At 52.3% G+C, this 25,851-nt stretch overlaps 13 protein-coding genes across 13 annotated transcripts; 9 read left to right on the plus strand and 4 right to left on the minus strand.

Moving 5' to 3' along the window:
* The first annotated feature begins 361 nt into the window (after positions 1–361).
* BDW74DRAFT_163400 (uncharacterized protein) lies at positions 362–3,217 on the plus strand. The gene is made up of 8 exons (XM_073726102.1): positions 362–818; positions 880–908; positions 963–1,002; positions 1,055–1,352; positions 1,405–1,518; positions 1,563–1,888; positions 1,936–2,310; positions 2,363–3,217. The coding sequence occupies exons 1-8, from the start codon at positions 576–578 to the stop codon at positions 2,702–2,704; spliced, it is 1,767 nt and encodes a 588-aa protein (XP_073578288.1). The 5' UTR covers positions 362–575; the 3' UTR covers positions 2,705–3,217.
* Positions 3,218–3,369: 152 nt separating this feature from the next.
* Positions 3,370–5,007, plus strand: arfA (putative ADP-ribosylation factor). Its single transcript, XM_073726103.1, has 5 exons — positions 3,370–3,453; positions 3,725–3,903; positions 4,006–4,250; positions 4,314–4,379; positions 4,429–5,007. Exons 2-5 carry the CDS (start codon positions 3,756–3,758, stop codon positions 4,519–4,521), a joined length of 552 nt encoding a protein of 183 aa, XP_073578289.1. The 5' UTR covers positions 3,370–3,453; positions 3,725–3,755; the 3' UTR covers positions 4,522–5,007.
* Positions 5,008–5,056: 49 nt separating this feature from the next.
* Positions 5,057–6,445, minus strand: BDW74DRAFT_109873 (uncharacterized protein). Its single transcript, XM_073721749.1, has 2 exons — positions 6,062–6,445; positions 5,057–5,995 (listed from the first exon to the last, which is right to left on the minus strand). Exons 1-2 carry the CDS (start codon positions 6,062–6,064, stop codon positions 5,159–5,161), a joined length of 840 nt encoding a protein of 279 aa, XP_073578290.1. The 5' UTR covers positions 6,065–6,445; the 3' UTR covers positions 5,057–5,158.
* Positions 6,446–7,414: 969 nt separating this feature from the next.
* BDW74DRAFT_163415 (uncharacterized protein) lies at positions 7,415–7,792 on the minus strand. Its single transcript, XM_073726104.1, has 2 exons — positions 7,526–7,792; positions 7,415–7,469 (listed from the first exon to the last, which is right to left on the minus strand). Exon 1 carries the CDS (start codon positions 7,735–7,737, stop codon positions 7,549–7,551), a length of 189 nt encoding a protein of 62 aa, XP_073578291.1. The 5' UTR covers positions 7,738–7,792; the 3' UTR covers positions 7,415–7,469; positions 7,526–7,548.
* A 671-nt stretch (positions 7,793–8,463) lies between these two features.
* BDW74DRAFT_163417 (DUF3405 domain-containing protein) lies at positions 8,464–10,325 on the plus strand. Its single transcript, XM_073726105.1, has one exon. The coding sequence runs from the start codon at positions 8,587–8,589 to the stop codon at positions 10,144–10,146; it is 1,560 nt and encodes a 519-aa protein (XP_073578292.1). The 5' UTR covers positions 8,464–8,586; the 3' UTR covers positions 10,147–10,325.
* A 428-nt stretch (positions 10,326–10,753) lies between these two features.
* On the plus strand, positions 10,754–13,118 carry BDW74DRAFT_189041 (putative flavin-binding monooxygenase; the record flags this gene model as incomplete). Its single annotated transcript, XM_073731877.1, has 5 exons — positions 10,754–11,685; positions 11,739–11,845; positions 11,890–12,431; positions 12,484–12,937; positions 12,993–13,118. Exons 1-5 carry the CDS (start codon positions 11,076–11,078, stop codon positions 13,116–13,118), a joined length of 1,839 nt encoding a protein of 612 aa, XP_073578293.1. The 5' UTR covers positions 10,754–11,075.
* A 24-nt stretch (positions 13,119–13,142) lies between these two features.
* On the plus strand, positions 13,143–14,904 carry BDW74DRAFT_109910 (uncharacterized protein). Its single transcript, XM_073721750.1, has 2 exons — positions 13,143–13,895; positions 13,968–14,904. Exons 1-2 carry the CDS (start codon positions 13,341–13,343, stop codon positions 14,595–14,597), a joined length of 1,185 nt encoding a protein of 394 aa, XP_073578294.1. The 5' UTR covers positions 13,143–13,340; the 3' UTR covers positions 14,598–14,904.
* A 1,046-nt stretch (positions 14,905–15,950) lies between these two features.
* Positions 15,951–17,869, plus strand: BDW74DRAFT_171478 (uncharacterized protein; the record flags this gene model as incomplete). The annotated part of the gene is made up of 3 exons (XM_073727310.1): positions 15,951–16,148; positions 16,199–16,536; positions 16,588–17,869. 3 exons carry the CDS (start codon positions 15,951–15,953, stop codon positions 17,867–17,869), a joined length of 1,818 nt encoding a protein of 605 aa, XP_073578295.1.
* Positions 17,870–17,965: 96 nt separating this feature from the next.
* BDW74DRAFT_109914 (glutaredoxin family protein) lies at positions 17,966–18,406 on the minus strand. Its single transcript, XM_073721751.1, has one exon. It carries the CDS (start codon positions 18,361–18,363, stop codon positions 18,061–18,063), a length of 303 nt encoding a protein of 100 aa, XP_073578296.1. The 5' UTR covers positions 18,364–18,406; the 3' UTR covers positions 17,966–18,060.
* Position 18,407: 1 nt separating this feature from the next.
* BDW74DRAFT_109915 (uncharacterized protein) lies at positions 18,408–19,835 on the plus strand. The gene is made up of 3 exons (XM_073721752.1): positions 18,408–18,723; positions 18,841–19,369; positions 19,425–19,835. Exons 1-3 carry the CDS (start codon positions 18,618–18,620, stop codon positions 19,735–19,737), a joined length of 948 nt encoding a protein of 315 aa, XP_073578297.1. The 5' UTR covers positions 18,408–18,617; the 3' UTR covers positions 19,738–19,835.
* Positions 19,836–20,710: 875 nt separating this feature from the next.
* BDW74DRAFT_163427 (putative ethanolamine kinase) lies at positions 20,711–22,866 on the plus strand. The gene is made up of 6 exons (XM_073726106.1): positions 20,711–21,168; positions 21,229–21,452; positions 21,502–21,613; positions 21,685–22,145; positions 22,210–22,544; positions 22,609–22,866. The coding sequence occupies exons 2-6, from the start codon at positions 21,279–21,281 to the stop codon at positions 22,769–22,771; spliced, it is 1,245 nt and encodes a 414-aa protein (XP_073578298.1). The 5' UTR covers positions 20,711–21,168; positions 21,229–21,278; the 3' UTR covers positions 22,772–22,866.
* BDW74DRAFT_163429 (sugar phosphate isomerase/epimerase family protein) lies at positions 22,867–24,109 on the minus strand. The gene has a single exon (XM_073726107.1). It carries the CDS (start codon positions 24,021–24,023, stop codon positions 22,896–22,898), a length of 1,128 nt encoding a protein of 375 aa, XP_073578299.1. The 5' UTR covers positions 24,024–24,109; the 3' UTR covers positions 22,867–22,895.
* Positions 24,110–24,624: 515 nt separating this feature from the next.
* On the plus strand, positions 24,625–25,798 carry BDW74DRAFT_189043 (Gfo/Idh/MocA family protein; the record flags this gene model as incomplete). The annotated part of the gene is made up of 1 exon (XM_073731878.1): positions 24,625–25,798. Exon 1 carries the CDS (start codon positions 24,638–24,640, stop codon positions 25,796–25,798), a length of 1,161 nt encoding a protein of 386 aa, XP_073578300.1. The 5' UTR covers positions 24,625–24,637.
* Between the last annotated feature and the right edge of the window lie 53 nt (positions 25,799–25,851).

Consider the following 25,851-nt stretch of genomic DNA (forward strand, 5'->3'; position numbering starts at 1 on the left):
AGACTATCTATAGGTATAGGTGCTTCCCAATTTATTTCTAGGATGATGAAGTAGAGACTTCGAAAATGGCTCTGCGCTCTCCAGAACGTTCTGGTGGTTTTGCGATCAGAAGGATCTATGATGGTGGCGGCTGCAATGCGCCTCCGTAGAAATATATAGTTCCCTTTTGGTCGCATGGCCAAGGGACAAAAAGCAAAGAACCAAATTAAAGACATCCACAAGAGATATTTAAAGCTCTACAATTGTCCCACTCAATGACATCGCTTACTGGTTCCTGAGGGAACATGAGGAAGGAACAAGCATCAGGCTGGCGGCTAGAAATGCCATGTTTACGGGTAGGCTCAGCGCGTAAGCGCTCAACTGACAGGGTCATTTCCCACGGCGCCTGATCTTCTGCTCCCTAAACTTCAAAACCTCTCCATCCTTCGGTTGTCGATTTTAAAAGTTCTCTATCCAGTCTTGAAGCTTACTGGTGATAGGTGCTTTCTCCTTCCATCGATTTCAGGGTCCAGTCAACAAGCAACTGCGGCAGACCCCACTGCTGAGGCCTATTTATAGGCTCCCACTATAACACCATGTCTGAAGCCTCGCCAGTAAGGAGTTTGATGACAGCAGAGGAATACTATTCTAGCTTTCCGAGCCATCCAAATATCAACAAGAGGTTTAATGATATCGACGACCCGTCTTGTTTTCGAGAGTATCTGGCATCGTTACGCGATGTTCAGACCCAGAACTTTGTTCTGGACTTTGGCAACGAGGATGCTTGGTGTGCGGTAAACCTGGAGCAGCAGGACGTGACAGCGCTGCTCACCTATAATGTATGTAATTACGGGGTGCCTCTTTATGCTGTTTATTTATCCAGCGGTTGACCAAATACAGAAGTCGAAATGTTTCGGAACGCGATGGATGTAAGTCATGGCAGTTGCCTGCTGGGCGATTGGGGCGCTGACCCTGTTCTCTAGTAACATATGGGCACCCGAGAAACAGAAAGATTTGATCAAGGTCTTGTTCCCGGATCCACCAACCATGAACGCTGTGAGGCTGACATGGCCAGGCTATCACCAACCACTATGGCGTCTCCGAGCGGCTGCAGGGGCTTATGTGCACTGACCCTGTAACACGGCCATCGAAGCCTGTCGCTCCGCCTATACACCCAAGGAAGAGTTTTCAGTCAAGGAATAGTCCTAAGCCCGTTCGAGTGCAAGTGGATGAAGATCTCGAGGATGGCCATCGCCTGAAGGATTTGCCGAGCTCGGAAGAAGTCCATGCTGCAGCTTCATTTAGGGGGCTTACCTTCGGCCACGTAGTGGATCAGATATGGCACTTTTGTTCCACGGACTACGGCCCCAAATGTTCGTGATACTGCCTGAATGTCCCCCGCGGGTCTGCTGACGGAGTCCGTAGATACCTGCATCGGATACAATTCGCTCTATTTTGTTCCAAAGCTGAAGATGACGAACGGACAAGGTCTGCCGGATGGGAAGAGGTTATGGTCATGGCTCATTCTTTTCGAGGACGGTATGCCGAGCCTACCCCGGAAGTTCCAAGGCTAACTTGACCAGGAACTGTGCTTTCTATCCAAGAAAATCCGTACCCCGGACCCGCGCCTTCATCAGAGAGTGAACTCAAGGCCGTAACTGCGGCCAGCCGACGGAATGTACAACTGATATTCAGAGGTGTATCTAAGCAGCACTCTGCGGCTTCTGAGAACGATTCATTAGTCACAATCAGGGTTCGTCCGTTCCATGACCCTGGGACGGACTTTGCGAGTATCAAACAGGAAGACGGGCCGAGCCTTCTCTTCTATTATATTTTCGATGATTGGGTCTCCAGTTATTCACTCGTTGCAAAGCGAGAGCATGGATATAGCGTAGACCTTGACCGCCTGGTACGTAGCTTCCTCCCTGTTGTATGAGCAGAAACTGACCGTAATAGAGGGGCAACATGCTTAACAAGCCAGTGGTCGAGTTGATAGACGAGTTGCACTGGCTGGGAAGACAGCTCGCAGTGCTCAAGCGGCTGTATCAAAGCTACGAGCTCATAATGACCCGTATTCTTCAGAGACAGCGATCGCTCCAGGATGAAGCGCGCTCAACTCACCACAGGGTGCCACTTGGACAGACCTTTGATACTGAAAACCATCGACATATGACTAGCAGTTTCAGTGTCTCTACTCTAGAGACATCCGTTGGCATTCGTTTGAGCCCACCTGCCGTCGCTAGGTTCGAGAGACTGCTGGATCGGATCAAACTCTACTGCTTGTCGGAGATTGAGAGCTGCTTGACGGAGAAAGAATCGCTCACTTTTCTCGTGCGCCAATGCCGTTCCCTCCCTGATTACCCGAAGCTGACATTGAGAACAGAACTTCAACTTGATCGCCCTCAAGGACTCGCAAGCTGTCGAAAAGCTCACGAGGATAACGATTCTTCTGGCCAAGATCACCATCTTGTTCCTTCCTGTCAGCTTGATGACGGCATACTTTTCGACGGAACTTGCGGGCGTCAAGGGCGTCTACACGCAAGTCCAGTATTGGGTGGCCTTTGCAGTGATTATGGTCTTGTCGGTGATCTTGCTCGTTTTTTTCGGGTGGATTAGCGACACTGTCGAAGGAAAGCCGATATACCGCTCAATGTTCCGTACATTCTTGGGAAAGTCTAAGAACAGGCTCCATAACCGGGAAGACCAAGATAAGAGACATTTCTGATGTTTCTTTATGTGGATGTCTGGTTGTTAATGCATCAAGAGCCAGATAATCCATCTGCATAAGGCCCGAAGTATCCATGTTTTGTGGCCATGTATGGTCCCGAGTTAGACGTGTATTGTCCTTCAATGATCTGTTGTTAGCCGTCTCATTGATGGATGTCTTCAAAGTTGCCTGAATCTTGTGAGTGCCTTAGGGACGAAGCGGAGCGTTGACGCAATCAACGCTGATTATGTGATGTCGAGGGCACGAGCTGAGATTCGGAGAGGGCCACTGAAGCAGTCCGCTGGACTGGGGAACCAAAGAGATAGAACGGGAGCCTATCAGAAAAGACGCATCTGGGCCTTTTGCTGGAGCAGTCAGTGAGGTCCCAGATTCGAGGGATGGGAACCACTGGCCGCCCAAGACTGGAAACACCGTGTCCTCTTCCAGATAGGCAGAGACGTTGGGAGGGGTGAATAAATGAAAGAGAGAGTGAATGTCAATCAAATACTCTTAGCAATAATAGAACTTTACAATTTAATCCTACTCCATTATTTAAAGATACCCTGCCTCAGCCTTAGACTGGCCGTCTGTCAGTCCCCCATCCTGATTACTAGTGACGGAAGCTACGCCGGCGGCTGAATTTCTCGACCTGGCATTCAACCTCGCGCTCCCAAAAAATCCACTCGACAAAACAGTGTCCTGTGCTTGACCTGTCCGACCGCTTCATCCTCCTCCTACTACTCTCCCCCTCAGCGTCTACATTGTTGGTAAGTCCTGCCCTGTTGCTTTACCTTTGTTCGCGAGTGCTCGCCCCCGCCATCCGTCGTCGAGTGGGTGTTAGTTCACCCCCTGATTCCCTCGCCCGGCGTGACCACCTAACGCCTCTCCGTCCGCCTTTTCATCCCCCATCCCCCAATCTGCGCCGACCCTGGCTTGAACAACCTCCCTTCATCACCCGATACATTGCCGAGCACCCTTCCGCTTTGCTGCCATCGATTTACTCGTCTTGTTTCTCGATCTAACTTCGCGTCTCTGTAGACCTTGAGGACTTGCTTTCGCCACCGCCAATATGGGTCTCACCATCTCGAAGTTGTTCGACAGACTATGGGGAAAGAAGGAGATGCGAATTCTGATGGTCGGTCTCGACGCTGCCGGAAAGACCACCATTCTGTACAAGCTCAAGCTTGGTGAAATCGTCACCACCATCCCCACAATCGGTGAGTCGCTGTCTCCCCCCTCCTTCCACGTCACCCGGCCGCTGTTCGTGTGATGTGCGCATATATAACGCATGACGCTAATGAAGTGGTGGTTGCTCATAGGTTTCAACGTTGAGACCGTCGAATACAAGAACATTCAATTTACCGTCTGGGACGTCGGTGGTCAGGACAAGATCCGTCCTCTGTGGAGGCACTACTTCCAGAACACTCAGGGTATCATCTTCGTCGTCGACAGCAACGATCGCGACCGTATCGTCGAGGCCCGGGAGGAACTGCAACGCATGCTGAACGAGGATGAGCTCCGTGATGCTCTCCTCCTTGTCTTCGCCAACAAGCAAGATTTGCCCGTACGCATACCTGCATTCGACCGATAACGAACTGGCTATAGATGCTGATTTTATTTTCACTAGAACGCTATGAGCCCTGCCGAGATTACCCAGCAGCTCGGTCTTCAGAGCCTTACCCGCCGCCCCTGGGTAAGTTGATCCGTTATAGGCTCTTTGCTCGTCACTAATATATCTCTAGTACATTCAATCCACCTGCGCTACCACCGGAGACGGTCTGTATGAGGGTCTCGAATGGCTCGCCGAGACGCTGCGGAAGACTGGCCGCGACTAAATGCGGCGGTTGTGATGAATGGATAGATACCTGAACTTTTGACTGGGAGTTGGGGATGATGGATGGGGAACTGGGGCCGACAGACACCTCGTATAGGGAAGTGATGTGATGTGCTACTCGGTGGTGCTTGTATGTTTCCTAACGGCTCTTTATTTTCTCTATGCTATTAGCTTTCCTTTTTCTCTCTTCTCTAATCCCGGCGTTGGCCCGAACGGTCGATTATCCTTTGCGTTTGAAAAATCGCCCTCTTCTTCTTATCGTCTTTTTATGTCCTGCCCCATCTCTTCTCCCTTTGCGGCTAAATACACACATACTTATCTATGACTTTGAAGAGTGCATAACCGAGGTGCTCATTTGTGGAGTGATGACTGTTGCATGTGTGCTCCGAGGTCGGAGTCACTTCAGATGGACAACCTTCGTCAAGTCTTATTGAATAGAATGTCCTTATGGTTCAACGTTCTGATGCAACAATTTAAGACAAGAGTAACCACTAGATTCAATACGCTATCTAATTGCCGTTATATCCATAACTCATCAACAGCAGTACCTACAATGCAAAACGTAGTCCATTTCCATTCATGGACCCAGTTTCTAAACTTACTCAACTGATTCAATAGTCCGCATTGAGCATCAAGCATCAGTTTAAATCCTCCTTCCCCCCGACCCACCAAGCCGCTGCCCTGATAATCTCAACAACAACCTTCAACTCCTCCTCGTTCCTCGGGGCATAGGTCATCACGAAGCCTGTTGGAACAATCCGCGTCACCCACCACCAGCTATCCCTGGCTATCGGGTGTCGCTGGGCCCAGCCGCGCTCGAGAACAACCTTCACGTCCGCGGGGTGCAAAGTAAGGTGCAGGCTCCCATCACTGGGGTGCGAGTGGCAGACCTCGCCGTTGCAGGTGATGCGGTGGTTATGGGTGTTTGAAGATGTCTTAGGGCTCTTGCTGCTGGTGGAGTTTGTGACCGAGATTGTGGGGAGGCGGTAGAAGATGCCCGTGCTGTGCTTCTCGAAGCAGGATGTTGCGGTGTAGAGGGTACTCGGGTGTTCGAGGGCTAGACGGTGGATTTCCGACGCGAGTGCGTCGTACATTGCGGCCCCGGGCTTCTGGGTCAACTGACGCTGCGGTGCGATTCCTGCTACGGTTGGACGGGGCCCTCGCCGGGTTGGGATGCTTGAATGGGTCAGGAAGCCGGTTTTGGGGTGGAGCGTTTGCGGAATGGAGGGCGGGTCGAAGGGGTTGCGGAGGGCGAAGAGGCGAAGGATGCAGATGCGGAGATACCCTGCTGGGGTGGACGGGGTGCCGCCGGGGCCCAGAGCGAGGAAGGCATGGTAGTCTTTGCGAATAGCGCGAAAGAGGTAGAAGGTTATGGGCACGAGAAGGACAAGGGCGAGTTGAACGCGGAAGACTGAGAAGAGGGCGAGAGGAAACTCCCCATGGTCTGGGGATGATAGGTGAAGGTTCGGGCTCGCCTAGGTTGCGGAGTGTAAGTTCGTGAAGATAGACAGTTTACTTTGGAAGTATATGGGGGGACGAACCATTGGAGTGGAATTGAGCTTGCAGCTGAGCTTGTTATTATTGAAGTAGTTATCGCCGTTAGATGTTGATTTCAACGAGAGGAACCTGTTCCTCGAGGCTCTTTATAGAGATTCCCGGACCCATCAAGATGTGGCAGATCAGGCAAACTTGACCAGAGGAATTGTTTTTGCAGTTACATCACACCGCAATCCACAAGGCAGAGACCAGTTAGAAACATGCCATTATCCAACAAAGTGGACTAGGACGTGGCCGTGGGTATGGGGATCTCCGGACTCTGGTCATGAGATAAGCGCTGATAGGCGTCAGTATGATGTATGTGGGTGCAGTGAGCATTGTCAGGGCCACCCATCGTGAGGTTTTCACCTCATAAACGACAGTATAGACCGGAAGGATGCATTCGCAGACAATGTGAACCGACAACAAAATGTAGATAAGCTGGCGGGCTGGCGGGCTGACGTAGAAGGAGTGTGGGGGATACGAGACAAGGGTGCGGAGTTGTCGGCGGCGAATACCCCATTGGCGCAAACGAAGACGTTCAGTCCGCAGGAACCAGGAGACGTGTTAGGCGCGCAGAGTGATACCGGAACGGGGCTTGATAGTCGAGGCTTCGCAGTGCTTGGGCATAGCTAGAGTCAGTAAGGTCAGTAATTATCCAGCCCTGAAAGGGAGTTTTGTTGCGTCCCGTGGTCTCTGGGAATGTATGCCTCGTCATGGCAGTTTGCGAGTCTGAAGCCCCTGCATTGCTTCTGTCATAGACCTCGTGATCATTTCCAGACGTGTGGCCGATTTCTATAGGTGCCTGTTAAGAGACAGGAGGCTTGGAGGAAGAGACAACATACGACTGCCTCAATATTGCGCGAGTGAACCATCGTGGTCGGTAAAATTGAGCTTGCAGCCTCAGGCTCCTGAGGTCTGGTGACTAGTCTTTGATGGGCATAGCGTGATTAGATATCCGCTAATCTCTATGGAGACGCCATGAGATTCCCCCAGCTTTCGGCATTCCTCGTCCCATGGATCTTTGTCTCCCCAGTATGGTTGATAGCTTCATGGAACTTTAACAAATGCGGTATTCTGCCTTGAGTATACCATCGCGGCCTCACGATGTCTTGTCCAGATAATCCTTCGTTGTATCATTGTCTTGCTTGCCTAACGCCCAATCAGCCCGCCAAGTGGGCTAGGCCCGCTTAGGAGCACAAGCGCTGGGTATCCCCGAGGCAACGCTGATCTACAAACAGTGGTCCTCTTGAGTATAGCGGTTGCTGGGACCTGTTTCTGCTGGTTGTAACTTCATCGTTCATCGATCGCGGAAGCCCTTCTCAAAGCCATCAATCGCTTCCTTTGATGGTCATTTGGGGCGTCTTGCTCCGTTCGATTTCTGTCTGATGTGCTGCGTTCTCGGACTCTGATGTGAGCTTGCCTGTTATTGTCAAGCCGACTGTTACTGATTTGAAACCTGTCTCTAGAATCTGAATTATATACGAATTTCTCAACGAATTGATGTTAATACTTGATTACCGCGAAAAACTCGGCCCCCTTTGCGCATCGAAGTTACAATATGAAGTTCGTTGGCACGACAAAGGGCCGCGCGCCTAGATATGACGCTTCTTCCGATCGATATGGATCCCGCAATGACACAATAGATGTGGAAAAGCAATATGCTCGAAAAGAATACCATTACCGCAATCTTAGCCAGAGCTCGCTAGAATCGGACAGCGGCGACGATTCAATCGCGTCTTCCTCCTCGGCCGCTTCCTATTATCCGATGTTGAATACGGCGGCCACTGCGCGGCGTACGCGGGCTACGATCGGCTTCTATCGTGTGCCTCATAAAATAATGAGATGGCTTTGCCTAGCGCTGTTCTCTGCGCTCTTACTCTTTATTCTTACACTCTTCCGTTTCACCATCTCATCGCAAAGTACCCCAGCAGCACTCAACGTACCAAAAGCTCCGGCAAGGCCGCCGACTTGGGAAACCTTCCCCTTTCTGAAGCGATACCATGGGGGCATTCGTACATTGGTTGCACGTGGCGAAAACATTGCTGAATACCCGAACGACGACCCCGAAGGCATGATCTCCGATAAGGATATCAGCATGAACGGGACCCTTGCGACCCGCGACGAGCCCAACGAGCAAATCGAACAAGGCTTGCCATTCGCAAGCTCGGCATTCAACCCATACCCGAACTATACCTCTCCGGAATACGTCGAGAAATACGGTGCTAAGCGGGAATGCTTTTTGGATGAAGACGAGACGCTTCGACTTCCATTGATTCACTCATACCCTGGAGTACCTCGCGGCTTCCCGGATGCTGTGATCGGATCAAATGAAATGCTTGAAATCCAAGATGATATCTGCTTCGATCGCTTCGGGCGCCTTGGCCCATATGGCCTCGGTTACAGTGTACGGAAAGGTGGGACAGGTGCGGGTTTAGAAGGACATCGAGACGGCTCTGAGCGCGTCTGGGAGGATTTTCCGCCTGTAGATTTCCGCCGTGTGAACTGGGCGGCTGCGCAGAATCGGTGCATGACCATCAACAGCCACCGGTTTGAGGAAATGACCCAAATACAGCCCGAGCGCGTCTTCTCCATGGTAGTTGATGACCTCAAACCAGAGGAAAAGTCGACTGAGACGCCGAAAACATCGGAGGAGTCTTCAGACGCACCAAACAACGACCCAAAGCGCCTTCCTCGAACCGCTTTCGTGATCAGGACGTGGCATGATTTCCACTATACCCCTGAAGACATCGTATACTTACGCTCTATTATCGCTGAATTATCCCTTCTGTCAGGCGGCGAATACACCATCCATTTCTTGATCCATGTCAAGGACACCAATCTCCAGATATGGGCCGATGATGACACGTACGAACGCGTACTGAAAGATGCCTTGCCGGAAGAGTTCCAAGGCATGGGGACGCTCTGGTCGGAACAGCAAATGTCGGTTGTGTATGCTGGTATGGAAGAGACATGGGCTCGTGGATTATCCGTTCATGGAGTGTACCGCAGCACCTTTATGCCCATGCAATACTTTGCATACCGGCATCCCGAGTATGACTACTATTGGAATTGGGAGATGGATGCAAGATATACTGGCCATTGGTATCATCTTTTCGACAAGGTTGTTAATTGGGCTCGCCAGCAACCTCGCAGGGGACTGTGGGAGAGGAATTCTCGGTTCTATGTGCCCTCGGTCCACGGCTCTTGGGACGACTTCCGACAGATGGTCCGGGTGCAGACGGAGATTGGGACGAACAGCCCCAACAACATGTGGAGTGCAGGTGCTAGTCATGACATTGGTAAAGGCGAAAAGCCTGCCCCACGCCAGGGCGACAAGTTTGTTTGGGGACCCTTGCGCCCAGATGAACAGGATTTGCTGGAAGTCGAAGGTGAGGGCATCCCCCAAACTACTATGGAGAAAGATAAATACAAATGGGGTGTCGACGAGGAAGCCGATCTCATCGTGTTTAACCCTCTATTCGACCCTGACGGAACAACCTGGCTTTTGAAGGATGATGTAACCGGATACAATCGGGAGAATGGCCTCCCACCACGGCGAGCTGCGATTATCAGCGCCTCACGCCTCTCACGGAAGTTGTTGCACACCATGCACAAGGAAACGACCTTCAAGCGGCACACCATGTTCTCTGAGATGTGGCCTGCCACTACTGCCTTGCATCATGGGTTCAAAGCAGTTTATGTGCCTCACTCGGTCTACATCGACCGCCAATGGCCGACCGAGTACCTCGAGTCCATCTTTAACGCAGGACGCAATGGAGCCTCAGGAGGAGCGCGCTCGTCTGTCTTTGGTGACCGTGAACATAACTTCCGCGGCTCAACCTGGTTTTATTCTGCTGGCTTCTCGCCAAATCTCTGGAGACGCTGGCTGGGTTACAAAGTCGACAATGATGGCGGCGAGCAAGAGGAGCTTGCAGGCGAAGGACGCATGTGCCTACCTCCGATGCTTCTCCATCCTGTCAAAGAGGTGGAGATGATCATTGATGACGGAGTGGAAGCTGAAGTAGCAGAAACTGATGGAGTGGGATCTGACGAAGTCGAAAAAGATGATCTGGAAGCAGAGGAATGATTACGACTATGATATTAATGCCCCCCTGATATGATTGACTTGCTTTGAGGGCTTTGACGACGGCCATACTGACATATACTGGATATGATGGATTATTTCTGTACATTTATGCACTTACGATGGCGAAAGGCGTTTGATTTTGATAAACTAGTATAGATTAAGGCTCTATTGAATAAATCGAACATACTGATACACACTCTAGTAGAGACTGATAAGCCATGAGATGCCCATCCTACTCCACCTCCCGCTTGCACGGAAATATGCTATGACATCTGCTGGCCTTCGCTTATCCTGAGCATGACCCACGCCTATCACAGTAGTAGCAGTGGACTTGCTTGACCAAAAATCGGACTCGGATTTACTCCGACAACCCTTACACATTACTCTCGAATCCAGACTCTGCAGTTCTCAACAGATTCTTCTGCAGGATTCTCGCCCGAGAACTGCAATCTGCCTTTTGCCTGCGAGGGCCTGGTCAAAACGAGCAGCTATTTACAGTGAGAGAAAAAGGAAGCATGAGCCACTTGCTGCTGGATCAGGGAAATCACGCGCACCCTGCAAGAATTACTGGTTTGGGGGACGCCATCCCCCTCGATGCGAGGCCCACCACGACTTCCCCCGCATATGCCAACCCCCACCAAATCCACTTCCTTCTGACGCCTCTCTCCCTGACTGACTCCAAGCTTACACGTCGTGCTGACCAGCTTATGCAGCTGGAGCTCCAAGCAGTGGCAGTCATGATTCAGACAGACCCATCCTGTGGTCATGGGGATCGTGCCCCCCGGGGGACTCCCGAAGTCCCCCAGATTATTTATGCCCAGCACTGACCAGGGTCCAGCTCTGCGAGCTTGTTCTCTAAATCCAATTGACCTAACTTATAGCTTTGCGACTCAAGCAATTGTTGCGTGTCCGGCATACAGATAACGACCATGTCCTTAGCACAAAACCAATACATCATCCAGCTCCCCCAAACGCCCCTCCTACACCGCGCGCCAGAACCCCGATCAATTGCCCAACAATGGATCACCGACTTCGAGATCATTCTCCGAACAAGTGACTTCTCTAAGCTCCCAAAGCTCTTCCACGAAGACTCATGGTGGCGCGACCTGCTGTGCCTCACATGGGACTTCCACACTATTCAGAATCTCAGCGGCATTACCGATTTCGTCACCAAGAACCAGCCTCAAGCTCAACTGTCCGGGTTCCGACTACAGCATGAGGGTCAGTGTCAGCCGAAGCTGGAGCACCCAGCGCCAGGTCTCACGTGGATCTCGACGATATTCTTCTTTGAGACGGGCACTGGCCGGGGGTCTGGTGTGCTCCGTCTTACTCAGGATAATGAGGGCGTGTGGAAGGCATATGCCATTTACACGTCTTTGCAGGAGCTGAAGGGAATGGAAGAGCCCGTTGGCTCGAGGAGGGCATATGGTACGACTGAGACGATGCCTGGGGGCTTGAGTCGTGGGACGTGGATTGAGAGGCGGAAACGGCAAGTTCTCTTCAGCGAAGAAGAGCCTGTTGCTCTTATTGTTGGTGCTGGTAAGTATACACAGTGCAATTAGTTGTCAGACGGAGTGAGCTTACAGTTGTAGGCCAAGCGGGTTTGAATCTGGGTGCTCGGCTCCAGTCCCTTGGTATTCCCTGTCTAATCGTCGACCGACATGAACGAATTGGTGATAATTGGAGGAACCGGTACAGGGTATGTTCTCTATACTTCCTACCTAGCCCAATGATCACTAACAGGTTGAGACCCTCGTAACTCACGACCCAGTCGAGTTCACCCACATGGCTTACCTCCCGTTCCCAAAGAACTGGCCCGAGTTCACACCCAAAGACAAGCTTGGCGATTGGTTCGAGGCATACGCAAGCATTATGGAATTGAATGTATGGACGAAGACCAGTGTAACCGGCGCATCATACGATGAAGGAAAGAAGGAATGGTCCGTTACGATAACTCGCGGCAACGGTTCAGAGCGTGTTCTACATCCTCGACATCTCGTTTGGTGTACAGGACACTCGGGTGAACCTCTTGTCCCTACTTTCCCAAACCAGGGGAAATTCAAAGGCACAATCTATCACGCTACCAAGCATCAAGATGCCTCACAGCATGATGTCAAGAGCAAGAAGGTGACCGTGGTCGGAACTGGAAACAGCGGACATGACATTGCGCAGAACTTCCATGAGAACGGTGCCGATGTAACCATGCTTCAGCGCCGGGGAACATATGTTATCACACAGGATAAAGGCATCTTCATGATGCATGAAGGACTACACGAGAACCATGGGTATAACCTAACTTTCATCTCCTAACACCCCTAACTAACTCAACAACGTCAGGCCTTCAACCGAAGAATGTGACTTGATCGCCGAATCCCTGCCCTACCCCGTCCGCTTCGCACTCGACGTGCACTTCACGAAACGCGCCTTCGAAGCCGAGAAAGATATAATGACAGGTCTTCAAGAGGCCGGGTTCGAACTCGACCATGGCATTGATGGTGCCGGACTCGCCCGTGCTTACATGACCCGTGGTGGCGGGTACTACATTGATGTTGGTTGCAGTCAGCTCATTGCAGATGGCAAGGTCAAGGTACGGAGAAGCCCTGAAGGAATAGCTGGCTTCACGGAGCGTGCTCTCGTCCTAAAGGATGGCGGGGAGTTGGAGAGCGACATTGTTGTCCTTGCTACGGGTTATGATAACATGCGGACAACCGTGAGAAAGGCACTGGGTGATAAGATCGCTGCTCGATTGAGGGATGTTTGGAATTTGGATGAGGAGGGAGAGTTAAACGCTGTAAGTTTCTTGCTTGCCCTTCAATTGAGGTTGATTGCTTACGAGGTTGCTATAGATGTGGCGGCCAAGCGGGCACCCTGGCTTCTGGTACATGGGAGGCAATCTTGCCCTGTGTCGTGTTTACTCCAAGTTCCTTGCCTTGCAGATTAAGGCTGTTGAGGCGGGGCTGGTGTCGCACTAGATGGAATGATGGATGCCTAAGACTAGAGTGGCGATGATGGTCTAGACTAGAGTATAGAATCTATGCAAGAAGGCTACGTCATGGGATGGCTACTATATATTATAGCGAAGAGAAAGCTGTAGCTCAAGACTGTACTATTTTTCATTCGCTGTGTTAGTAGGCCGCTGCTTGCTTTGGGTAGCTCAGGGTTCTGTCTGCGCAACCCTAGTTATCTTCCCGAACATGACGATGTCGACCTCGAACCTCTTCAAACTCAATTGGAAAGACGACTCCTACTACGACGCTCACCCCGCCGAGAAAGAACTGCGAGATGCCTGCATCGAGCGAGCCAACTGGAACACCCTACGAGAGTATGCCTCATCTAGAAACTCAGGACGCCCATGTACCTTGCTAGAGCAAAGCACAATCGGCAGCGCACACCTCATCCGACTCTTGAGATTCGAGAATCCAACGATAGACACAGACAGTGCGCTGGATGCAGGCACAGACATAGAGCCCCTATGGATCGCCCGCGTGAATCTCACGCTCTCAACGCCCGAAAGCGAGTCCCTCCTCCGCTATGACCTTGACGCAATGGATCTCATCCGGTCGAAGACAACGGTCCCCGTCCCGAAGGTTTACGGTTATGAGCTTAGTGATGATAACGCCGTCCGCGCGGCGTTCACGCTGATGCAGGTTATACCGGGATTTTCTGTGCTGGATGCGGAGGGTGCGTATGGTGGCCGGGCCCCAGTTGACAAGAGGAAACGGTTCATTGAGAAGGTTGCGGGGATACAGGTACGGTTTTGTCCCATATTTAGAAGAGCCCGGGCTTGGTCTAGATGTATAGGTGCTAACAATGCCTTTCAGGTGCAACTGTCATCCATCCGTTTCCCTCAAATCGGCAAAATCATCAGACGTCTCGACGGCACATTCGACATTGATCCCTTCCCTAGTATCGGCGGGCCCTTCTCAACAGCTTCCGGTTTTCTCGAGACGTGGGCTGCACAGGCGAGGCCGAAGGCTCCAATTTCCGAGAGAACCATCCGCGAGAGACTGAAATATGGTCCCATTGAAAAGCAGAAGGAAGTTTTGATGTCGCTACGCGAGTTTCCAGATAAACTTGAGGAGCTCGCTCGCATTGTCAGGAACTCGAGACCGGAGAGTGATAGTGGGCCGTTTCCGCTTTACTACTCAGACTTGCATCAGGGGAATATACTTGTCGATGATGAGTTCGGTATCATTGGTGTTCTGGGCTGGGAAGGCTTGTGTACTATGCCCTGGGAACTTGTGCAGCCGCCACCGTTTATATCTAGGTCTTCGCGTGCTACCGGTAGTCCGAGTGATGCTGAGGACCCTGGTAGTGCGGACCGGCTTGAAGAGAGGGAAGAGTATGTGAAGATCTTGCGGCAGAAGGAAGACGAGATGGGAGTTGACAGCAAGCTGTCTACCATTCTGGGCAATGATGATATACAGGCTCTTGCTCGCGTGTGTGGTTAACGAGGCATAGGTTCCTGGCCGCGCTTTCCGGCAGTGTCCTGAAGGGGAGACGTTCATTGGATTCCTTTATAAAGAGAGCATCGCTTGGGCATCCGGTACTTCTGTACGTCCGGGCCAATGCTGTGGTATACGGGGTAATCCTTGAAGGAATGCCGAACAGATATGCATGCAATCGCGTCTGTAAGCAAGACAGTTCAATCTGATATCATATTGCTATGACTATATCATGTGAGGCTTCCAGTACGTTCTGCGTCAAAGCGCGGTGTGATATATGCACTATGTGTGACCATTGATGCATGTTCAGTTTGCATGGGAGGTCATTTAGTGAACTTTAACCACTATTGGTTTGTGTCTAGAATTTGCAAAAGAACAGGAGAGATGCCCGTAGGTAAAGTCATAACCCAGCCCGTCTCTTGCGGCACTAAACACTGCAAGCATTAGCTGGCAGACAACATTTGTTAGCCAGCACTGGGTCTCTGTAGGTAGAACCAGTAGCCATAGCCCGTATCTCGTACGGTCGGCACTACCGGAACTTGTTTAAAGACATCGCTTAGCTTCTAGAATGCCGGGAACTTGAGATATGGAAACCAGATTTGGAGTCATGCTCGATGAATCAGGCCTCGGCTAGACGGGCCTTCCTGTTCCTGAACTGCCCCGGACGGTGTTGCCTGGAGTCTGGGTTGGAGAGCCAGATTAAGTAGTGCGGCCGTGCGTGATATTCAGGGACCGGAGATTGATCCTTATTTACGGTCCTGATGACTCGGCAGTTCTGAGTTATGACGGGCCAAAGCCGACTCGGTTCCTGGCGGCTTGAACCACGAGTTTGGGTCGGGACCCACGGTTCAGGGGTTGACTCTGGGGAAGCAGCAGCACGGACCGAAGTACAGTTAAGCATTCTGACCATGAACACAAGCAGTTTCTTGGTTTTGTTGAAAGCTGAAACATCTTGTAGAGTGGTAGAGTAAATATAGAAGACGATCACAACCTGACGGCTGGAATTTGTTGGCACCAAGCAAGGGATCGTAGCGCAACGTGTTTGTTGTCTTGTGTGGCACCCAATTTTTGAGCTGGCAAGATCGCAACTTAATGCTCCATCGAAGCCGTACTAGGGAGTTTGTCCGTAGGGGGAAGCCGATCAGTACCCCAAATGCACAATCACAAATAATATGCACCCACCTTGACCGATGGTTCGGGGGAGGGCAAGTCCGTAAAAAAGCAAAACGCGTGCGCCAGGTAGGAGGGGTATATAAGGAAGGAAAGTCGGTCACAGTTGCCATTGCAGCCGCACGAAGTCATCATTATCTTACGGCCACACATAAACACCAGAACATTGCTGGTGGCAGCATAGTGAGGATGGCATTCGCTCTACCACTACTGGCGCTCGCAGCGCTAGGACCCCAGTCTGTGACTGCAGGTATCATCGACCGCCGCTCAGTATTGTCTGTCAGCGATGCAGACTGGGATGCCTTCAACTCAAGTGTCTCCGGGCGACTGCAAAATGGCGTGCCGATGCTTGCACCTTGCTATACCAACTACAACGGACAGCAGCAGGTATGAATCCGAGTGGAAAGATGGGTAGAGCGGCGGTGCTGACGAACCAGGATGTGGATTCCCAAGTGTGCGACGCCCTGCAACAGAACCGAGCCAACCACCTCTTCGTCACGGAGCAGTTCGGCGGCTATCAAGAATCAAACTGGGGCGGATGCCAAAAGACTGGAGACAACTGTGCAATGAAGCTTACGGTCCCAGATACGGAGACTCCCACATCAAGACCATGCATGCAGGGAAGTGTTCCCACAAGATACGTTGATGCGCAGGGCGTGGAGGACATACAGAAGACGCTGCAATTTGCAAGCGATAACGACCTGCGATTGGTCGTCAAGAACACCGGGCATGACTATACGGGGAGGAGCTCGGCTCCGGATTCATTTGCGCTCTGGTAGGTTGTCTTTCTGAATTTTGTCTATTCGGCGTACTGATGATAGTATAGGACGCATAACATTCAACCTCCCATCGAACTCACCAAGGCTTTCGTTCCCGAGCAATGCTCAGATGCGGTTGGTGATGTGATCACCGTCGGGGCCGGCCAGCAGTTTGGCGGGGTTTACGATTGGGCGAATGCCAACGGGTACCGAGTCGTCGGTGGTACATATGCGGGCGTTGGAATGGCCGGTGGCTGGTTAGCCGGAGGTGGACATAGCATGCTGTCTCCAGAACTGGGTCTTGGGGTCGACAATGTCCAACAGATCAAGGCCGTGCTTCCAAACGGAAAGTATGTCACCGCAAACCGGTGCCAGAACCAGGAAATCTTCTTCGCCCTGCGCGGTGGCGGCGGCGGCACTTTCGGTGTCGTGGCGGAGATCAGTTACTCCGTGCATCCCAAGAAGGATATGCAGTTTGCACGAGTTGCTATCGACGGAACCAATGACGACGTTGTCGCTGAGCTCATTTCAGTTCTCGTCGAAAACGCTGACAAGTGGGCATCCGAAGGCTGGGGAGGCTATGTTTTGATGCCCGTGGGTCGAACGTCGATGATTTCCCTGGGCACATCGTTGCTCGACCTGTCTGATGCCCAGGAGTCCTTGCAGCCTCTGTTTGACCTGGCCAACAGGCCCACCGACGGAGGAACAGTGGGCAATGCCAGTATAGCGACTGCGGATTATGGCGATGTCCTCGGAGGCATCATTGCCGTTACAGAGAGCCAGATCTTACCCAGCTCGGCCTGGACCATGGCTACGCGTCTTGTCCCCCAGGAATACTTTGTCGGTGACAACCAGCAGCAGCTTTCTTCCACCTTGAACAACATCATGACCGCGGCGAAGGGACAAAAGGTGCCTGCGCAATCTACGCTGATGCTGTACGCAACAACGCCGTATCTCTACTCTCAGACGATGCCCGAGGAAGACAAGGCTGGCGGCCAAGGTGAATCCTCGGTAACTCCGGCCTGGCGCAACGGGCTCTGGCACGTTCTCTTTACCCGACAGTTCGACGGCACAACCACCGATCCGAGCGTCGTCAAGAACCTCTGGCAGACAACGCACGAGATGATCAACCCGCTGCGGGATCTCACGCCCAATGGTGGCGCGTACCAGAATGAAGCCGATCCTTTCGAGTCTAACCCCGCCCAATCGTTCTGGGGACAAAAGAACTATGACAGGCTGCTCAAGATCAAGAACAAAGTTGACCCATCTAACCTGCTGACTGTTCACAACGGTATCGGGTGGGATAAGACGGACGGGAGATACAGTTGCTACCCTGATGTTAAGGTATGAGATATCTCATCTCGGCGGTGATGATTTGCATTAGATCGGAGATAAATCTTGTCTTTGGAATAGAAAGCGTGTCCCGCGTCCGGCGAACCTGCCACACCACAAGACGAGTTTTTCGGGTTACCGAGACTGTCCTCCGTCGTTGACTATGTCGAAACGTATATGGAACACGTAAACGAGTAGTCAAATCACGATCAATGCACCTTTTCGGCATTGTCAACGAGCTTCTCGACCTCCTGCTCGGTCCATCGATGGAACAATTTCTTCGGATCGGATAGCGCTCCCTTGTCGGACTGCACATGCAAAACTGGAACATCGAACTCGTATACGTCTTTCCATTCTTTATTGCCAGGCACCATGATGTCGACCTCCGAGTAGTCGAACGGCCGGCGTTTATGCAGTTGGGCAACGGTGTTTTTGGCGGTATTGCAGAGCCCGCAACCGGCACGCGTAAAGAGCGTTACGCGGGCTTGGAGGAGTCGCGCTGTCGGAAACATTGTATATAAGATATTATTCTTGATTATTAATAATGAGATATTGGTTGAATGACAGACTGATGTTGTGTCGAGCCGAGAAGTCGGAGAGAGGAACCCGAATGGAACCTTCGAGCTTCCCCAGACTAAACCGTTTTAGGCTCTGACGATTTCGAGAACACTCCCCCCACCTCGTCCTCCAGCCTTCTTTGTTCTCTTAAAAGTCCCAAACCCCTTGACTGTCTCTATCAGTTGAGAAAGCAATTCGCGCGAACACAATGGCCACCAAGTGCGTCCACAAAGGTTGCGGGAAGGTGTTCACCGACCCGGAGGAGCCCTGCGTTTACCACCCAGGCCCGCCAGTATTCCACGAAGGACAGAAAGGTAAGTAGAGCTTCTCCATCGGTCTGTCTGATTTGGCGTTGGGGGATATGTCACTCGCAAGTACCCTCTGAGTTAGCGGCCTCCGCAACCATCGCTAACTTTACCTCATCGAATCAGGCTGGAACTGCTGCAAGCCCCGCGTCCTCACCTTCGAGGAGTTTATGGACATTCCCCCCTGCACGGCTGGAAAGCACTCCGCTGTCGACGATACCCCTGTGCCCTCTAAGAAGGACGTACCCGAGGAATCCCAGCCTCCTGTTGCCGCTCCGGTCCCTGTCAGAGACAGCGGGGTACCCCGGCCTGTGGCGCACTCGCCTGCCATCCCTCCTCCCTCGAATGTGCCTTCGCCTGCCCCCGAAGAGCCAGAGTCTGATGATCCGGAGCTTGCGATTCCCGAGAATGCTACGTGCCGGAGGAGAGGGTGCGGTGCGACTTATAACGCTGATGTATCGCGGGATGAGGAGAAGTGTGTCCACCACCCCGGCCAGCCTGTTTTCCATGAAGGCAGCAAGGGCTGGTCGTGCTGTAAGAGGCGCGTACTTGAGTTCGACGCCTTCTTGAAGATCGAGGGATGCACGGAGAAGAAGAGACATCTTTTCGTCGGAAAGGGCAAGCCTGCGGGCGAGGAGAAGGTCGAGTCCGTTAGGTGAGTTTCCTCTTACCCAACCGGATCTCTGCGAAATCTGACAATTCCGGCGCAGGAACGACTTCTATCAAACAGCGACATCCGTCAACGTCTCGCTATACCTCAAGAAGATCGACAAGGACAACGCCAAGGTCGAGTTCACGGCCACCGGCATCACGCTGGACCTCCCGACTACGGATAACAAGCGCTACAAGGACAGCTACGAGCTGTTTGCGCCGATTGATCCGGAGAAGTCCAAGTTCAAGGTGCTAGGCACGAAGCTGGAGTTGTCGCTCGTCAAGGGCGATGGCACGAGCTGGCCGGTGCTACGGAAGGACGACCGGTGGACTGGAGAGCGCATTCAGATTGGTAGCGCTGCGAGGGCTTAACTCGACTTCGATATCGGGAATACAGCAATAGATGAATCACGAATATCATTTATCATGTTCATGGCAGCCGCAAGTTTGCGTATAAGTTCATGTCGTAAGGCAGAGGTACAAGACTCTCCCGCCTGCATCAAGCAGACAGCATAGGGCTTTAAGACGCCTTTCATGAAATCTCGAGTCGAGAATTGCGAGGCCAGCGATGGCAGACAGGCTGAGGCAGCTTGACAAGGTCAAAGAGCTCCCGAGAAGCCTCCTGCAACAACTTAAAAACCATGGCAGCCATCCGCACGAAGCGACGGCCAGACAGGCATACTACAATTCGAGATTTTACGAAGCAAAGTACGCAGAAAATTCTGCACAGCCACTACAATCCCACCAAGGACCAAGCAAAAAGGTAAGAGTAAAGGAAATCGTGTCGCGCCCCCTCCACAGCCAAAGCGCATGGGCACGCCAAAAGAGGCACACCTAGCCCAGCCATGAATTGTAAGGGAAAAAGAAGGACGCGGTGGTCAAAATTGGTCTCCAGAGCCGGGAACGGAAGAAAACCCACAGAAGATTCCGGAGAATCTCAACAGGATAACCCTCAGCGAGCCGCCGTAGCGGAGCTCCAGTTTTAACGAATTTACATGATAAGTAAACCGCTACTGATGATGGAGAGAAAAGAAAAGAAGGGAAATGGCGGACGGACGGTGCGAGAATTTATAGCATATGGCTGTGCTGAAGCTAGGACGTATTGGGCTAGTGTCGCTTGACTAGGCAGACGGTGAGGGCTCGGCTAAAGGAGATAGTCATGTGACTGTGGTGAGCTTTGGCAGAATTCCAGACGGCGGTCAGCTGGGACCTTGGAGGGGGATCACATGTAAATGGGTGGCTAGCTGGATAGAGTTAGATTCATACTTGTAACTTTGGTTCGTATTTGCCTTCCTCCGGCTGGATGTTTGTTTCCTAAGCCTGGAGGCAAAAGCCACAGATGCCAGGATAAGGTGTCTTTTTAAGGGGTTAACCCCTGAGCGATAAGTGATATCAGCGTCAACGTCAGCCTTACTGTCTCGGCGAAATAAAGGACTAAGATCTCACCCGCGGAGTTGACTGCGGGATAGCGTGACAGCCAGCGACAAGGACACGAGAGGGGCGCTCTTGCTCTCCAATCACATCTAGAGAGGCACGAGACCACCTCTCCATTATTCTCCAGGCTTGACGACATCGTCTCCTTCTGGCTCCCCCTTCTTTGTGGCAGACTATCTAGTGGCCGACTACCTACTTTTAATTCTTCTTGCCCCTATACCCTGGCCACTCACTACGATTCTGTGAAAACCGCCAAACCCTTACCGCCGTCTACGCTCAATTGTCGGATATTTTGTGTTACAGAAATTTTGGGTGCCTGCTTGCCGGTACCTGGATCCTCGAGCCGCACCGCTTTTTGCGACCATAGCCGTGAGCTCGCTCCTTTTTTGTGGCGCTTTGGACGAGACTGACATTTTTTTTACTCTGCAGTACGACTTCCACTTCTTTTCCCCGGATTAACACACCGCTGCCTCGACAGTATGGGGTCGATTAACGGATCGGACGCATTTGCCCCCCGCTACATTGCGCAGTCGTACAACCATGCGGACTCACATGCATCTGCTCTGCGGCTCATTCTCACTTTGAACCCTCACTGGGAGGGACCAGAGAACAAGGTCGAGTTTGTACGATTCACAGACGGAATCACCAACACTGTGCGTTACCCCGACGAAAGCAAAGTTCACAAGCGACTGACCCCCGCAGCTGTTCAAAGCTATAAACCGCAAGCCTGGCTTGACAGACGAGGAGATAGACAAGGATGCAGTACTGATGAGAGCGTACGGTAATCATACAGAGATCCTCATAGACCGCGAAAGTATGCGAAACCGGCCAGCCCCTTATCCACTGCCCAATGCGACATGTGCTAAGTAGAATGGTCCACCACAGGAGAAACGAACTCGCACGCCCTCCTCGCTAGATTTGGCTTAGCCCCTCCCCTTCTGGCTCGGTTTAAGAATGGCCTTCTGTACCGGTTCATTCGCGGCCGTCCGGCCACCCATGAGGATTTGGTGAACGAGAGCATCTGGCGCGGTGTTGCGCGGAGGCTTGGCCAGTGGCATGCTGTTCTGCCCATCAGCGGGGCTAGCCCAATGCCTGCACTCGGAAAAGGGACCTCGCTCTTAGAGTCTGTAGAAGTGGCCGCGGATGGCCTGCCTGTGAAGACGGACGACCTGGAGGTCATTCAGCCTCAACGGCCGGGGCCAAGTCTCTGGGCTGTACTCCAGAAGTGGATTCTTGCACTGCCTACGAGTACTGAGGCGCAGAAGCAAAGACGTCGCAGCCTGCAGACGGAGCTAGAGCGTGTTGTCCGCGAGTTTGATAACGGGGAGGGACTTGGAGAGGACGGCGTATGTATACCCCAGTTTCGATCGGTATGAAACATCACGGATTGTACTGACGTGCTTCGTGTAGCTGGTTTTTGCGCACTGCGACCTACTATCCGCCAACGTCATCATTCTCCCATCAGACGGTCGCCCTGACGAAGAAAAAGAAGTCAACTTCATCGACTACGAGTACGCCACGCCGTCACCGGCTGCCTTTGACATCGCAAACCACTTCGCCGAATGGGGCGGTTTTGACTGCGACTACAATATGATGCCGACGCGGTCGGTCCGCCGGGGGTTCCTGACTGAGTATGTACGCAGCTATGCCGAGCACCGGGGCATTCCACAATCATCACAGCCAGAGATCGTGGACCGACTATGCGAGGACGTAGACCGCTTCCGAGGATTGCCTGGGTTATATTGGTGAGTATTGACATTCCTAATCCTTCATCCAGTATTCCCCAAACAAAAGTACTCACGGCCGCAGGGGCATCTGGGCCTTAATTCAAGCCCAAATCTCACAGATTGATTTTGACTACGCTTCATACGCCGAGACACGGTTAGGAGAGTACTACGCCTGGCGAGCTGAGACGGAAGGCACAGGAGGAAAAGAGAAGCCCTTGCGGGAGCGACGATGGGCAGAAGCGTGAGAGGACTAATATCTTCAACAGTAAATTTTTGTACAACGGGTTTCAACAGCGTGCATGATCATTATTACCCAATTGATTAGACAAAATAATATATTTCTAGACGAGACATTCTATTCCTATATCTTTACAGCCGATGCTGAACAGCCAGCTCCTCCTGCACCTCCATTCTCTCTCTACTGCTAACATGAGCAGAGACCGGAACAGGATTGGGAACCCGCACGTCAAGCCCCAAAGCCCTAACAACCTTCCTCCAACTATCCATACCGCGCCGCGCATGCTCAGCCACGGTCTCAAGACGAGGGTCATTACACGTCCGCGAGAACAACTCTAGGCTAACCCACCCCTCAAACCCAATATCAAAGAACGCTTTTGCGATCTCCAGCACAGGCAAGTACCCACCCCTATCCTCCTCGCACGGGAACAACCGCGCATTCCGGCTCCAGTTCATGCGCGCCGGCTGACCAGCTACATAGAACGGGTGCTTCTCGTCTAGCGGCGCAGAAAGCCGCTCGCCATCAACAAGCTGGATATAGAAAATCTTCCTGATATCCAGCTCACCCGACGAGACCTTGGAACGGAGCGTGTCCATAGACCTCGTCACGATCTCAGCAGCATTGGGATTCTTCCCACTTCGCGACGTAGGGTCTGCGTAGATGCGGCCCGCAATGTTGAAGCTGTCCAGGCAGATCCCGAAATTCTCGCGGTCAACGAGCTTCACCACGTTCCATGCGCTCTCCCACGTGTCGATGTGCGTTGACCAGCAGAGAGCCTCGTATACGAAGCGGAAGCCCTGCGCTGCGCCGATATCCGCAACCCGTTGTAGATCGGAGACGATGACGTCCTGGTCCCCTGTTGTCCTTGCAGCACCAGTCTCAGGATCGTTTGACAGAAAGTTCGCAGGGATCTGAATAAGATCTGTCTCCAGAATCCGCGCAAGCTCAAACCACAGCGGCAGTTTCTCCTCCACCAGGTACTTTGTCTGGTTTCTGTCGACAAGACCCTCGTAGAACCCGAACGGCTGGAGACAGATGAATGCGAGGTTGAGCTGTTTCGCAAGCGAGGATGTGTATTGCGCTGCTTGGATGAGGGACCCGTTGAACCTGGTTTCGGCGAAGTGCGAGAGGTCGTCGATGAATAGCTCGATGCCTGTGTAGCCGTGCGCTGCGGCGACCCGGAGCTTGTGGTCTAGTGTGTGCAGGCCGGGCTTTGAGAGGGACATTGTTGGGATCCCGATTTGCAGATTGGCGGGCATTTTGGCGGGTTGGTTTGTTCTTCTTGAGGTTTAGATGATGGATGTAGAGCCGAAGAGGACTATGATGGAGGGTGGTGGTTATGTAGGAATGAGTATGATAGGGTAGGTGGGTATGCGTGGCTGATGATGCAGCGAAGGAAATGCGAAGCGAGGAGATACGTAAGATGGCAGATCGCCGAGGAAAATGAGCAATCAGATTCTATTTAGAGGTTAAGGATAAGACAGAGCGGCTACCAGCGGATGGTGTGATAAAATAAGTACTGCGAAAACGAAATGTTGATATCAGGTCTCTGGCTATTGCAGGCATGTATACCGGGTAAACGCTTCCTGGACTGGCCGGGAGAGCGTTCTGCCCGCGCTTTGCCCTCCCCCATCCATCCATTCCCCCTACTCCAGACTGTTTGCGAGCACTCCATCACCCCGCAAATGCAATCCACAGACCCTGAAGATGGTCCCACGTAATCTCCATCTCGGTGGTGGATGACCCCATCGCCGATCGCGCATGTCATGTCATCCCTACATACATAAACGCAGCCACCCCGCAAATTCTCCGAACCCATGCAGACGCAATCTCAATATCCCTGTCCTCCTGCATCATGGCTTCAGCCTCGGACATGACCGAGCAGATTGACAGTGGACTCCGCATTGTCATCATCGGCGCCGGACTCATCGGTCCCCGCCATGCGCAGTCTGTGCAGCGACACCCATTAACCGACCTGCTTGCTTTCGTTGACCCTTCGCCTTCTGCTATTCCGATCGCAGAGTCATTTAGTGTGCCTTGTTACGCTTCTCTTGCGGAGTTATTCCACTCCGGAGATACAAAAGCAAAGCCAGACGCAGCGATCGTCGCAACGCCAAACCACACACACGTCGACGTCACAATCCAACTCCTAGAAAGCGGAATAAGGAACATCCTCCTCGAGAAACCCATTAGTGACGACCTCGACTCCGCCGAACGCCTCCTGGCCACTCTCAAGGCTTACGAGAACGCAAAATCCAACATCCTAATCGGCCACCACCGCCGCTTCAACCCCTACGTCCGCACTACAAAAACCCTATTGACCACAAACTCTCTCGGCACAATCATCGCAGTCAACGGCCTCTGGACGCTCCTAAAACCCCCATCCTACTTTGCCTCGCCCCTCGGTTCCTGGCGTGCAGATAAGAAGAAGGGCGGCGTGCTAGGGATAAACCTCATCCACGACATCGATGTCCTGCAGTTTCTATTCGGCCCTATAAGCCGCGTTTACGCGGAATCTACAACGCCACAGCGCCAGAGTCAAAATCCAGAACATACAGCTGAGGAAGGCTGCGCGGTGACGCTGCGTTTTAAGTGTGGGATTGTAGGGACGTTTTTGATCTGCGATGTGACCCCGTCACCACTGAACTTTGAGATGGGGACGGGCGAGAACCCGACTATCCCGCCTGTGCATGGGAGTGCGAGTGATTGTTATCGGGTCTTTGGGACGAGAGGGAGTCTGAGTGTGCCTGATATGACAAGGTGGAGTTATGACCATGTTTCTGAAGTTGGGGAGGGAGGGGAGAACGAGAAGGGGTGGAATCAGGAGCTTGGGGTGCAGAGGGTTTCTGTTGAGGGGGGTGATGAGAGGCCGTTTGATAGGCAGTGGGAATACTTTATCGATCTCTTGCGTGGGAAAGAGGTTGATGGGGAGGCCGGGTGCAGTGTTGAGGATGGGGTGAGGGCGCTTAGGGTTGTTAGGGCTGTGAGGGAGAGTATGCAGGGGGGTAGACCTGTTGAGGTGCAAGTTGCTTGATTGAAAACTCAAACTGATAACTGAACAAGATCAACGAAGATCGACGAACAAGA

This window comes from Aspergillus multicolor, assembly GCF_047715735.1.
Source record: "Aspergillus multicolor strain CBS 133.54 unplaced genomic scaffold BDW74scaffold_48, whole genome shotgun sequence".
Classification (NCBI taxonomy): Eukaryota; Fungi; Ascomycota; class Eurotiomycetes; order Eurotiales; family Aspergillaceae; genus Aspergillus; species Aspergillus multicolor.

What these genes read in the sequence shown, in the direction of transcription:
- BDW74DRAFT_163400 (XM_073726102.1), top strand. Translation starts at nt 576, where the DNA reads ATGTCTGAAGCCTCGCCAGTAAGGAGTTTGATGACAGCAGAGGAATAC. An exon ending in TGTTTCGGAACGCGATGGAT is followed by an intron (nt 909 to 962) that starts GTAAGTCATGGC and finishes CCTGTTCTCTAG; the next exon opens with TAACATATGGGCACCCGAGA. An exon ending in AACAGAAAGATTTGATCAAG is followed by an intron (nt 1,003 to 1,054) that starts GTCTTGTTCCCG and finishes TGACATGGCCAG; the next exon opens with GCTATCACCAACCACTATGG.
- arfA (XM_073726103.1), top strand. Translation starts at nt 3,756, where the DNA reads ATGGGTCTCACCATCTCGAAGTTGTTCGACAGACTATGGGGAAAGAAG. An exon ending in CCAACAAGCAAGATTTGCCC is followed by an intron (nt 4,251 to 4,313) that starts GTACGCATACCT and finishes TATTTTCACTAG; the next exon opens with AACGCTATGAGCCCTGCCGA. An exon ending in GCCTTACCCGCCGCCCCTGG is followed by an intron (nt 4,380 to 4,428) that starts GTAAGTTGATCC and finishes ATATATCTCTAG; the next exon opens with TACATTCAATCCACCTGCGC.
- BDW74DRAFT_163415 (XM_073726104.1), bottom strand. Translation starts at nt 7,737, where the DNA reads ATGGTATTCTTTTCGAGCATATTGCTTTTCCACATCTATTGTGTCATT.
- BDW74DRAFT_163417 (XM_073726105.1), top strand. Translation starts at nt 8,587, where the DNA reads ATGACCATCAACAGCCACCGGTTTGAGGAAATGACCCAAATACAGCCC.
- BDW74DRAFT_109910 (XM_073721750.1), top strand. Translation starts at nt 13,341, where the DNA reads ATGACGATGTCGACCTCGAACCTCTTCAAACTCAATTGGAAAGACGAC. An exon ending in AGAAGGTTGCGGGGATACAG is followed by an intron (nt 13,896 to 13,967) that starts GTACGGTTTTGT and finishes AATGCCTTTCAG; the next exon opens with GTGCAACTGTCATCCATCCG.
- BDW74DRAFT_109914 (XM_073721751.1), bottom strand. Translation starts at nt 18,363, where the DNA reads ATGTTTCCGACAGCGCGACTCCTCCAAGCCCGCGTAACGCTCTTTACG.
- BDW74DRAFT_109915 (XM_073721752.1), top strand. Translation starts at nt 18,618, where the DNA reads ATGGCCACCAAGTGCGTCCACAAAGGTTGCGGGAAGGTGTTCACCGAC. An exon ending in ATTCCACGAAGGACAGAAAG is followed by an intron (nt 18,724 to 18,840) that starts GTAAGTAGAGCT and finishes TCATCGAATCAG; the next exon opens with GCTGGAACTGCTGCAAGCCC. An exon ending in GAGAAGGTCGAGTCCGTTAG is followed by an intron (nt 19,370 to 19,424) that starts GTGAGTTTCCTC and finishes ATTCCGGCGCAG; the next exon opens with GAACGACTTCTATCAAACAG.
- BDW74DRAFT_163427 (XM_073726106.1), top strand. Translation starts at nt 21,279, where the DNA reads ATGGGGTCGATTAACGGATCGGACGCATTTGCCCCCCGCTACATTGCG. An exon ending in GATCCTCATAGACCGCGAAA is followed by an intron (nt 21,614 to 21,684) that starts GTATGCGAAACC and finishes GGTCCACCACAG; the next exon opens with GAGAAACGAACTCGCACGCC. An exon ending in GGATTGCCTGGGTTATATTG is followed by an intron (nt 22,545 to 22,608) that starts GTGAGTATTGAC and finishes TCACGGCCGCAG; the next exon opens with GGGCATCTGGGCCTTAATTC.
- BDW74DRAFT_163429 (XM_073726107.1), bottom strand. Translation starts at nt 24,023, where the DNA reads ATGCCCGCCAATCTGCAAATCGGGATCCCAACAATGTCCCTCTCAAAG.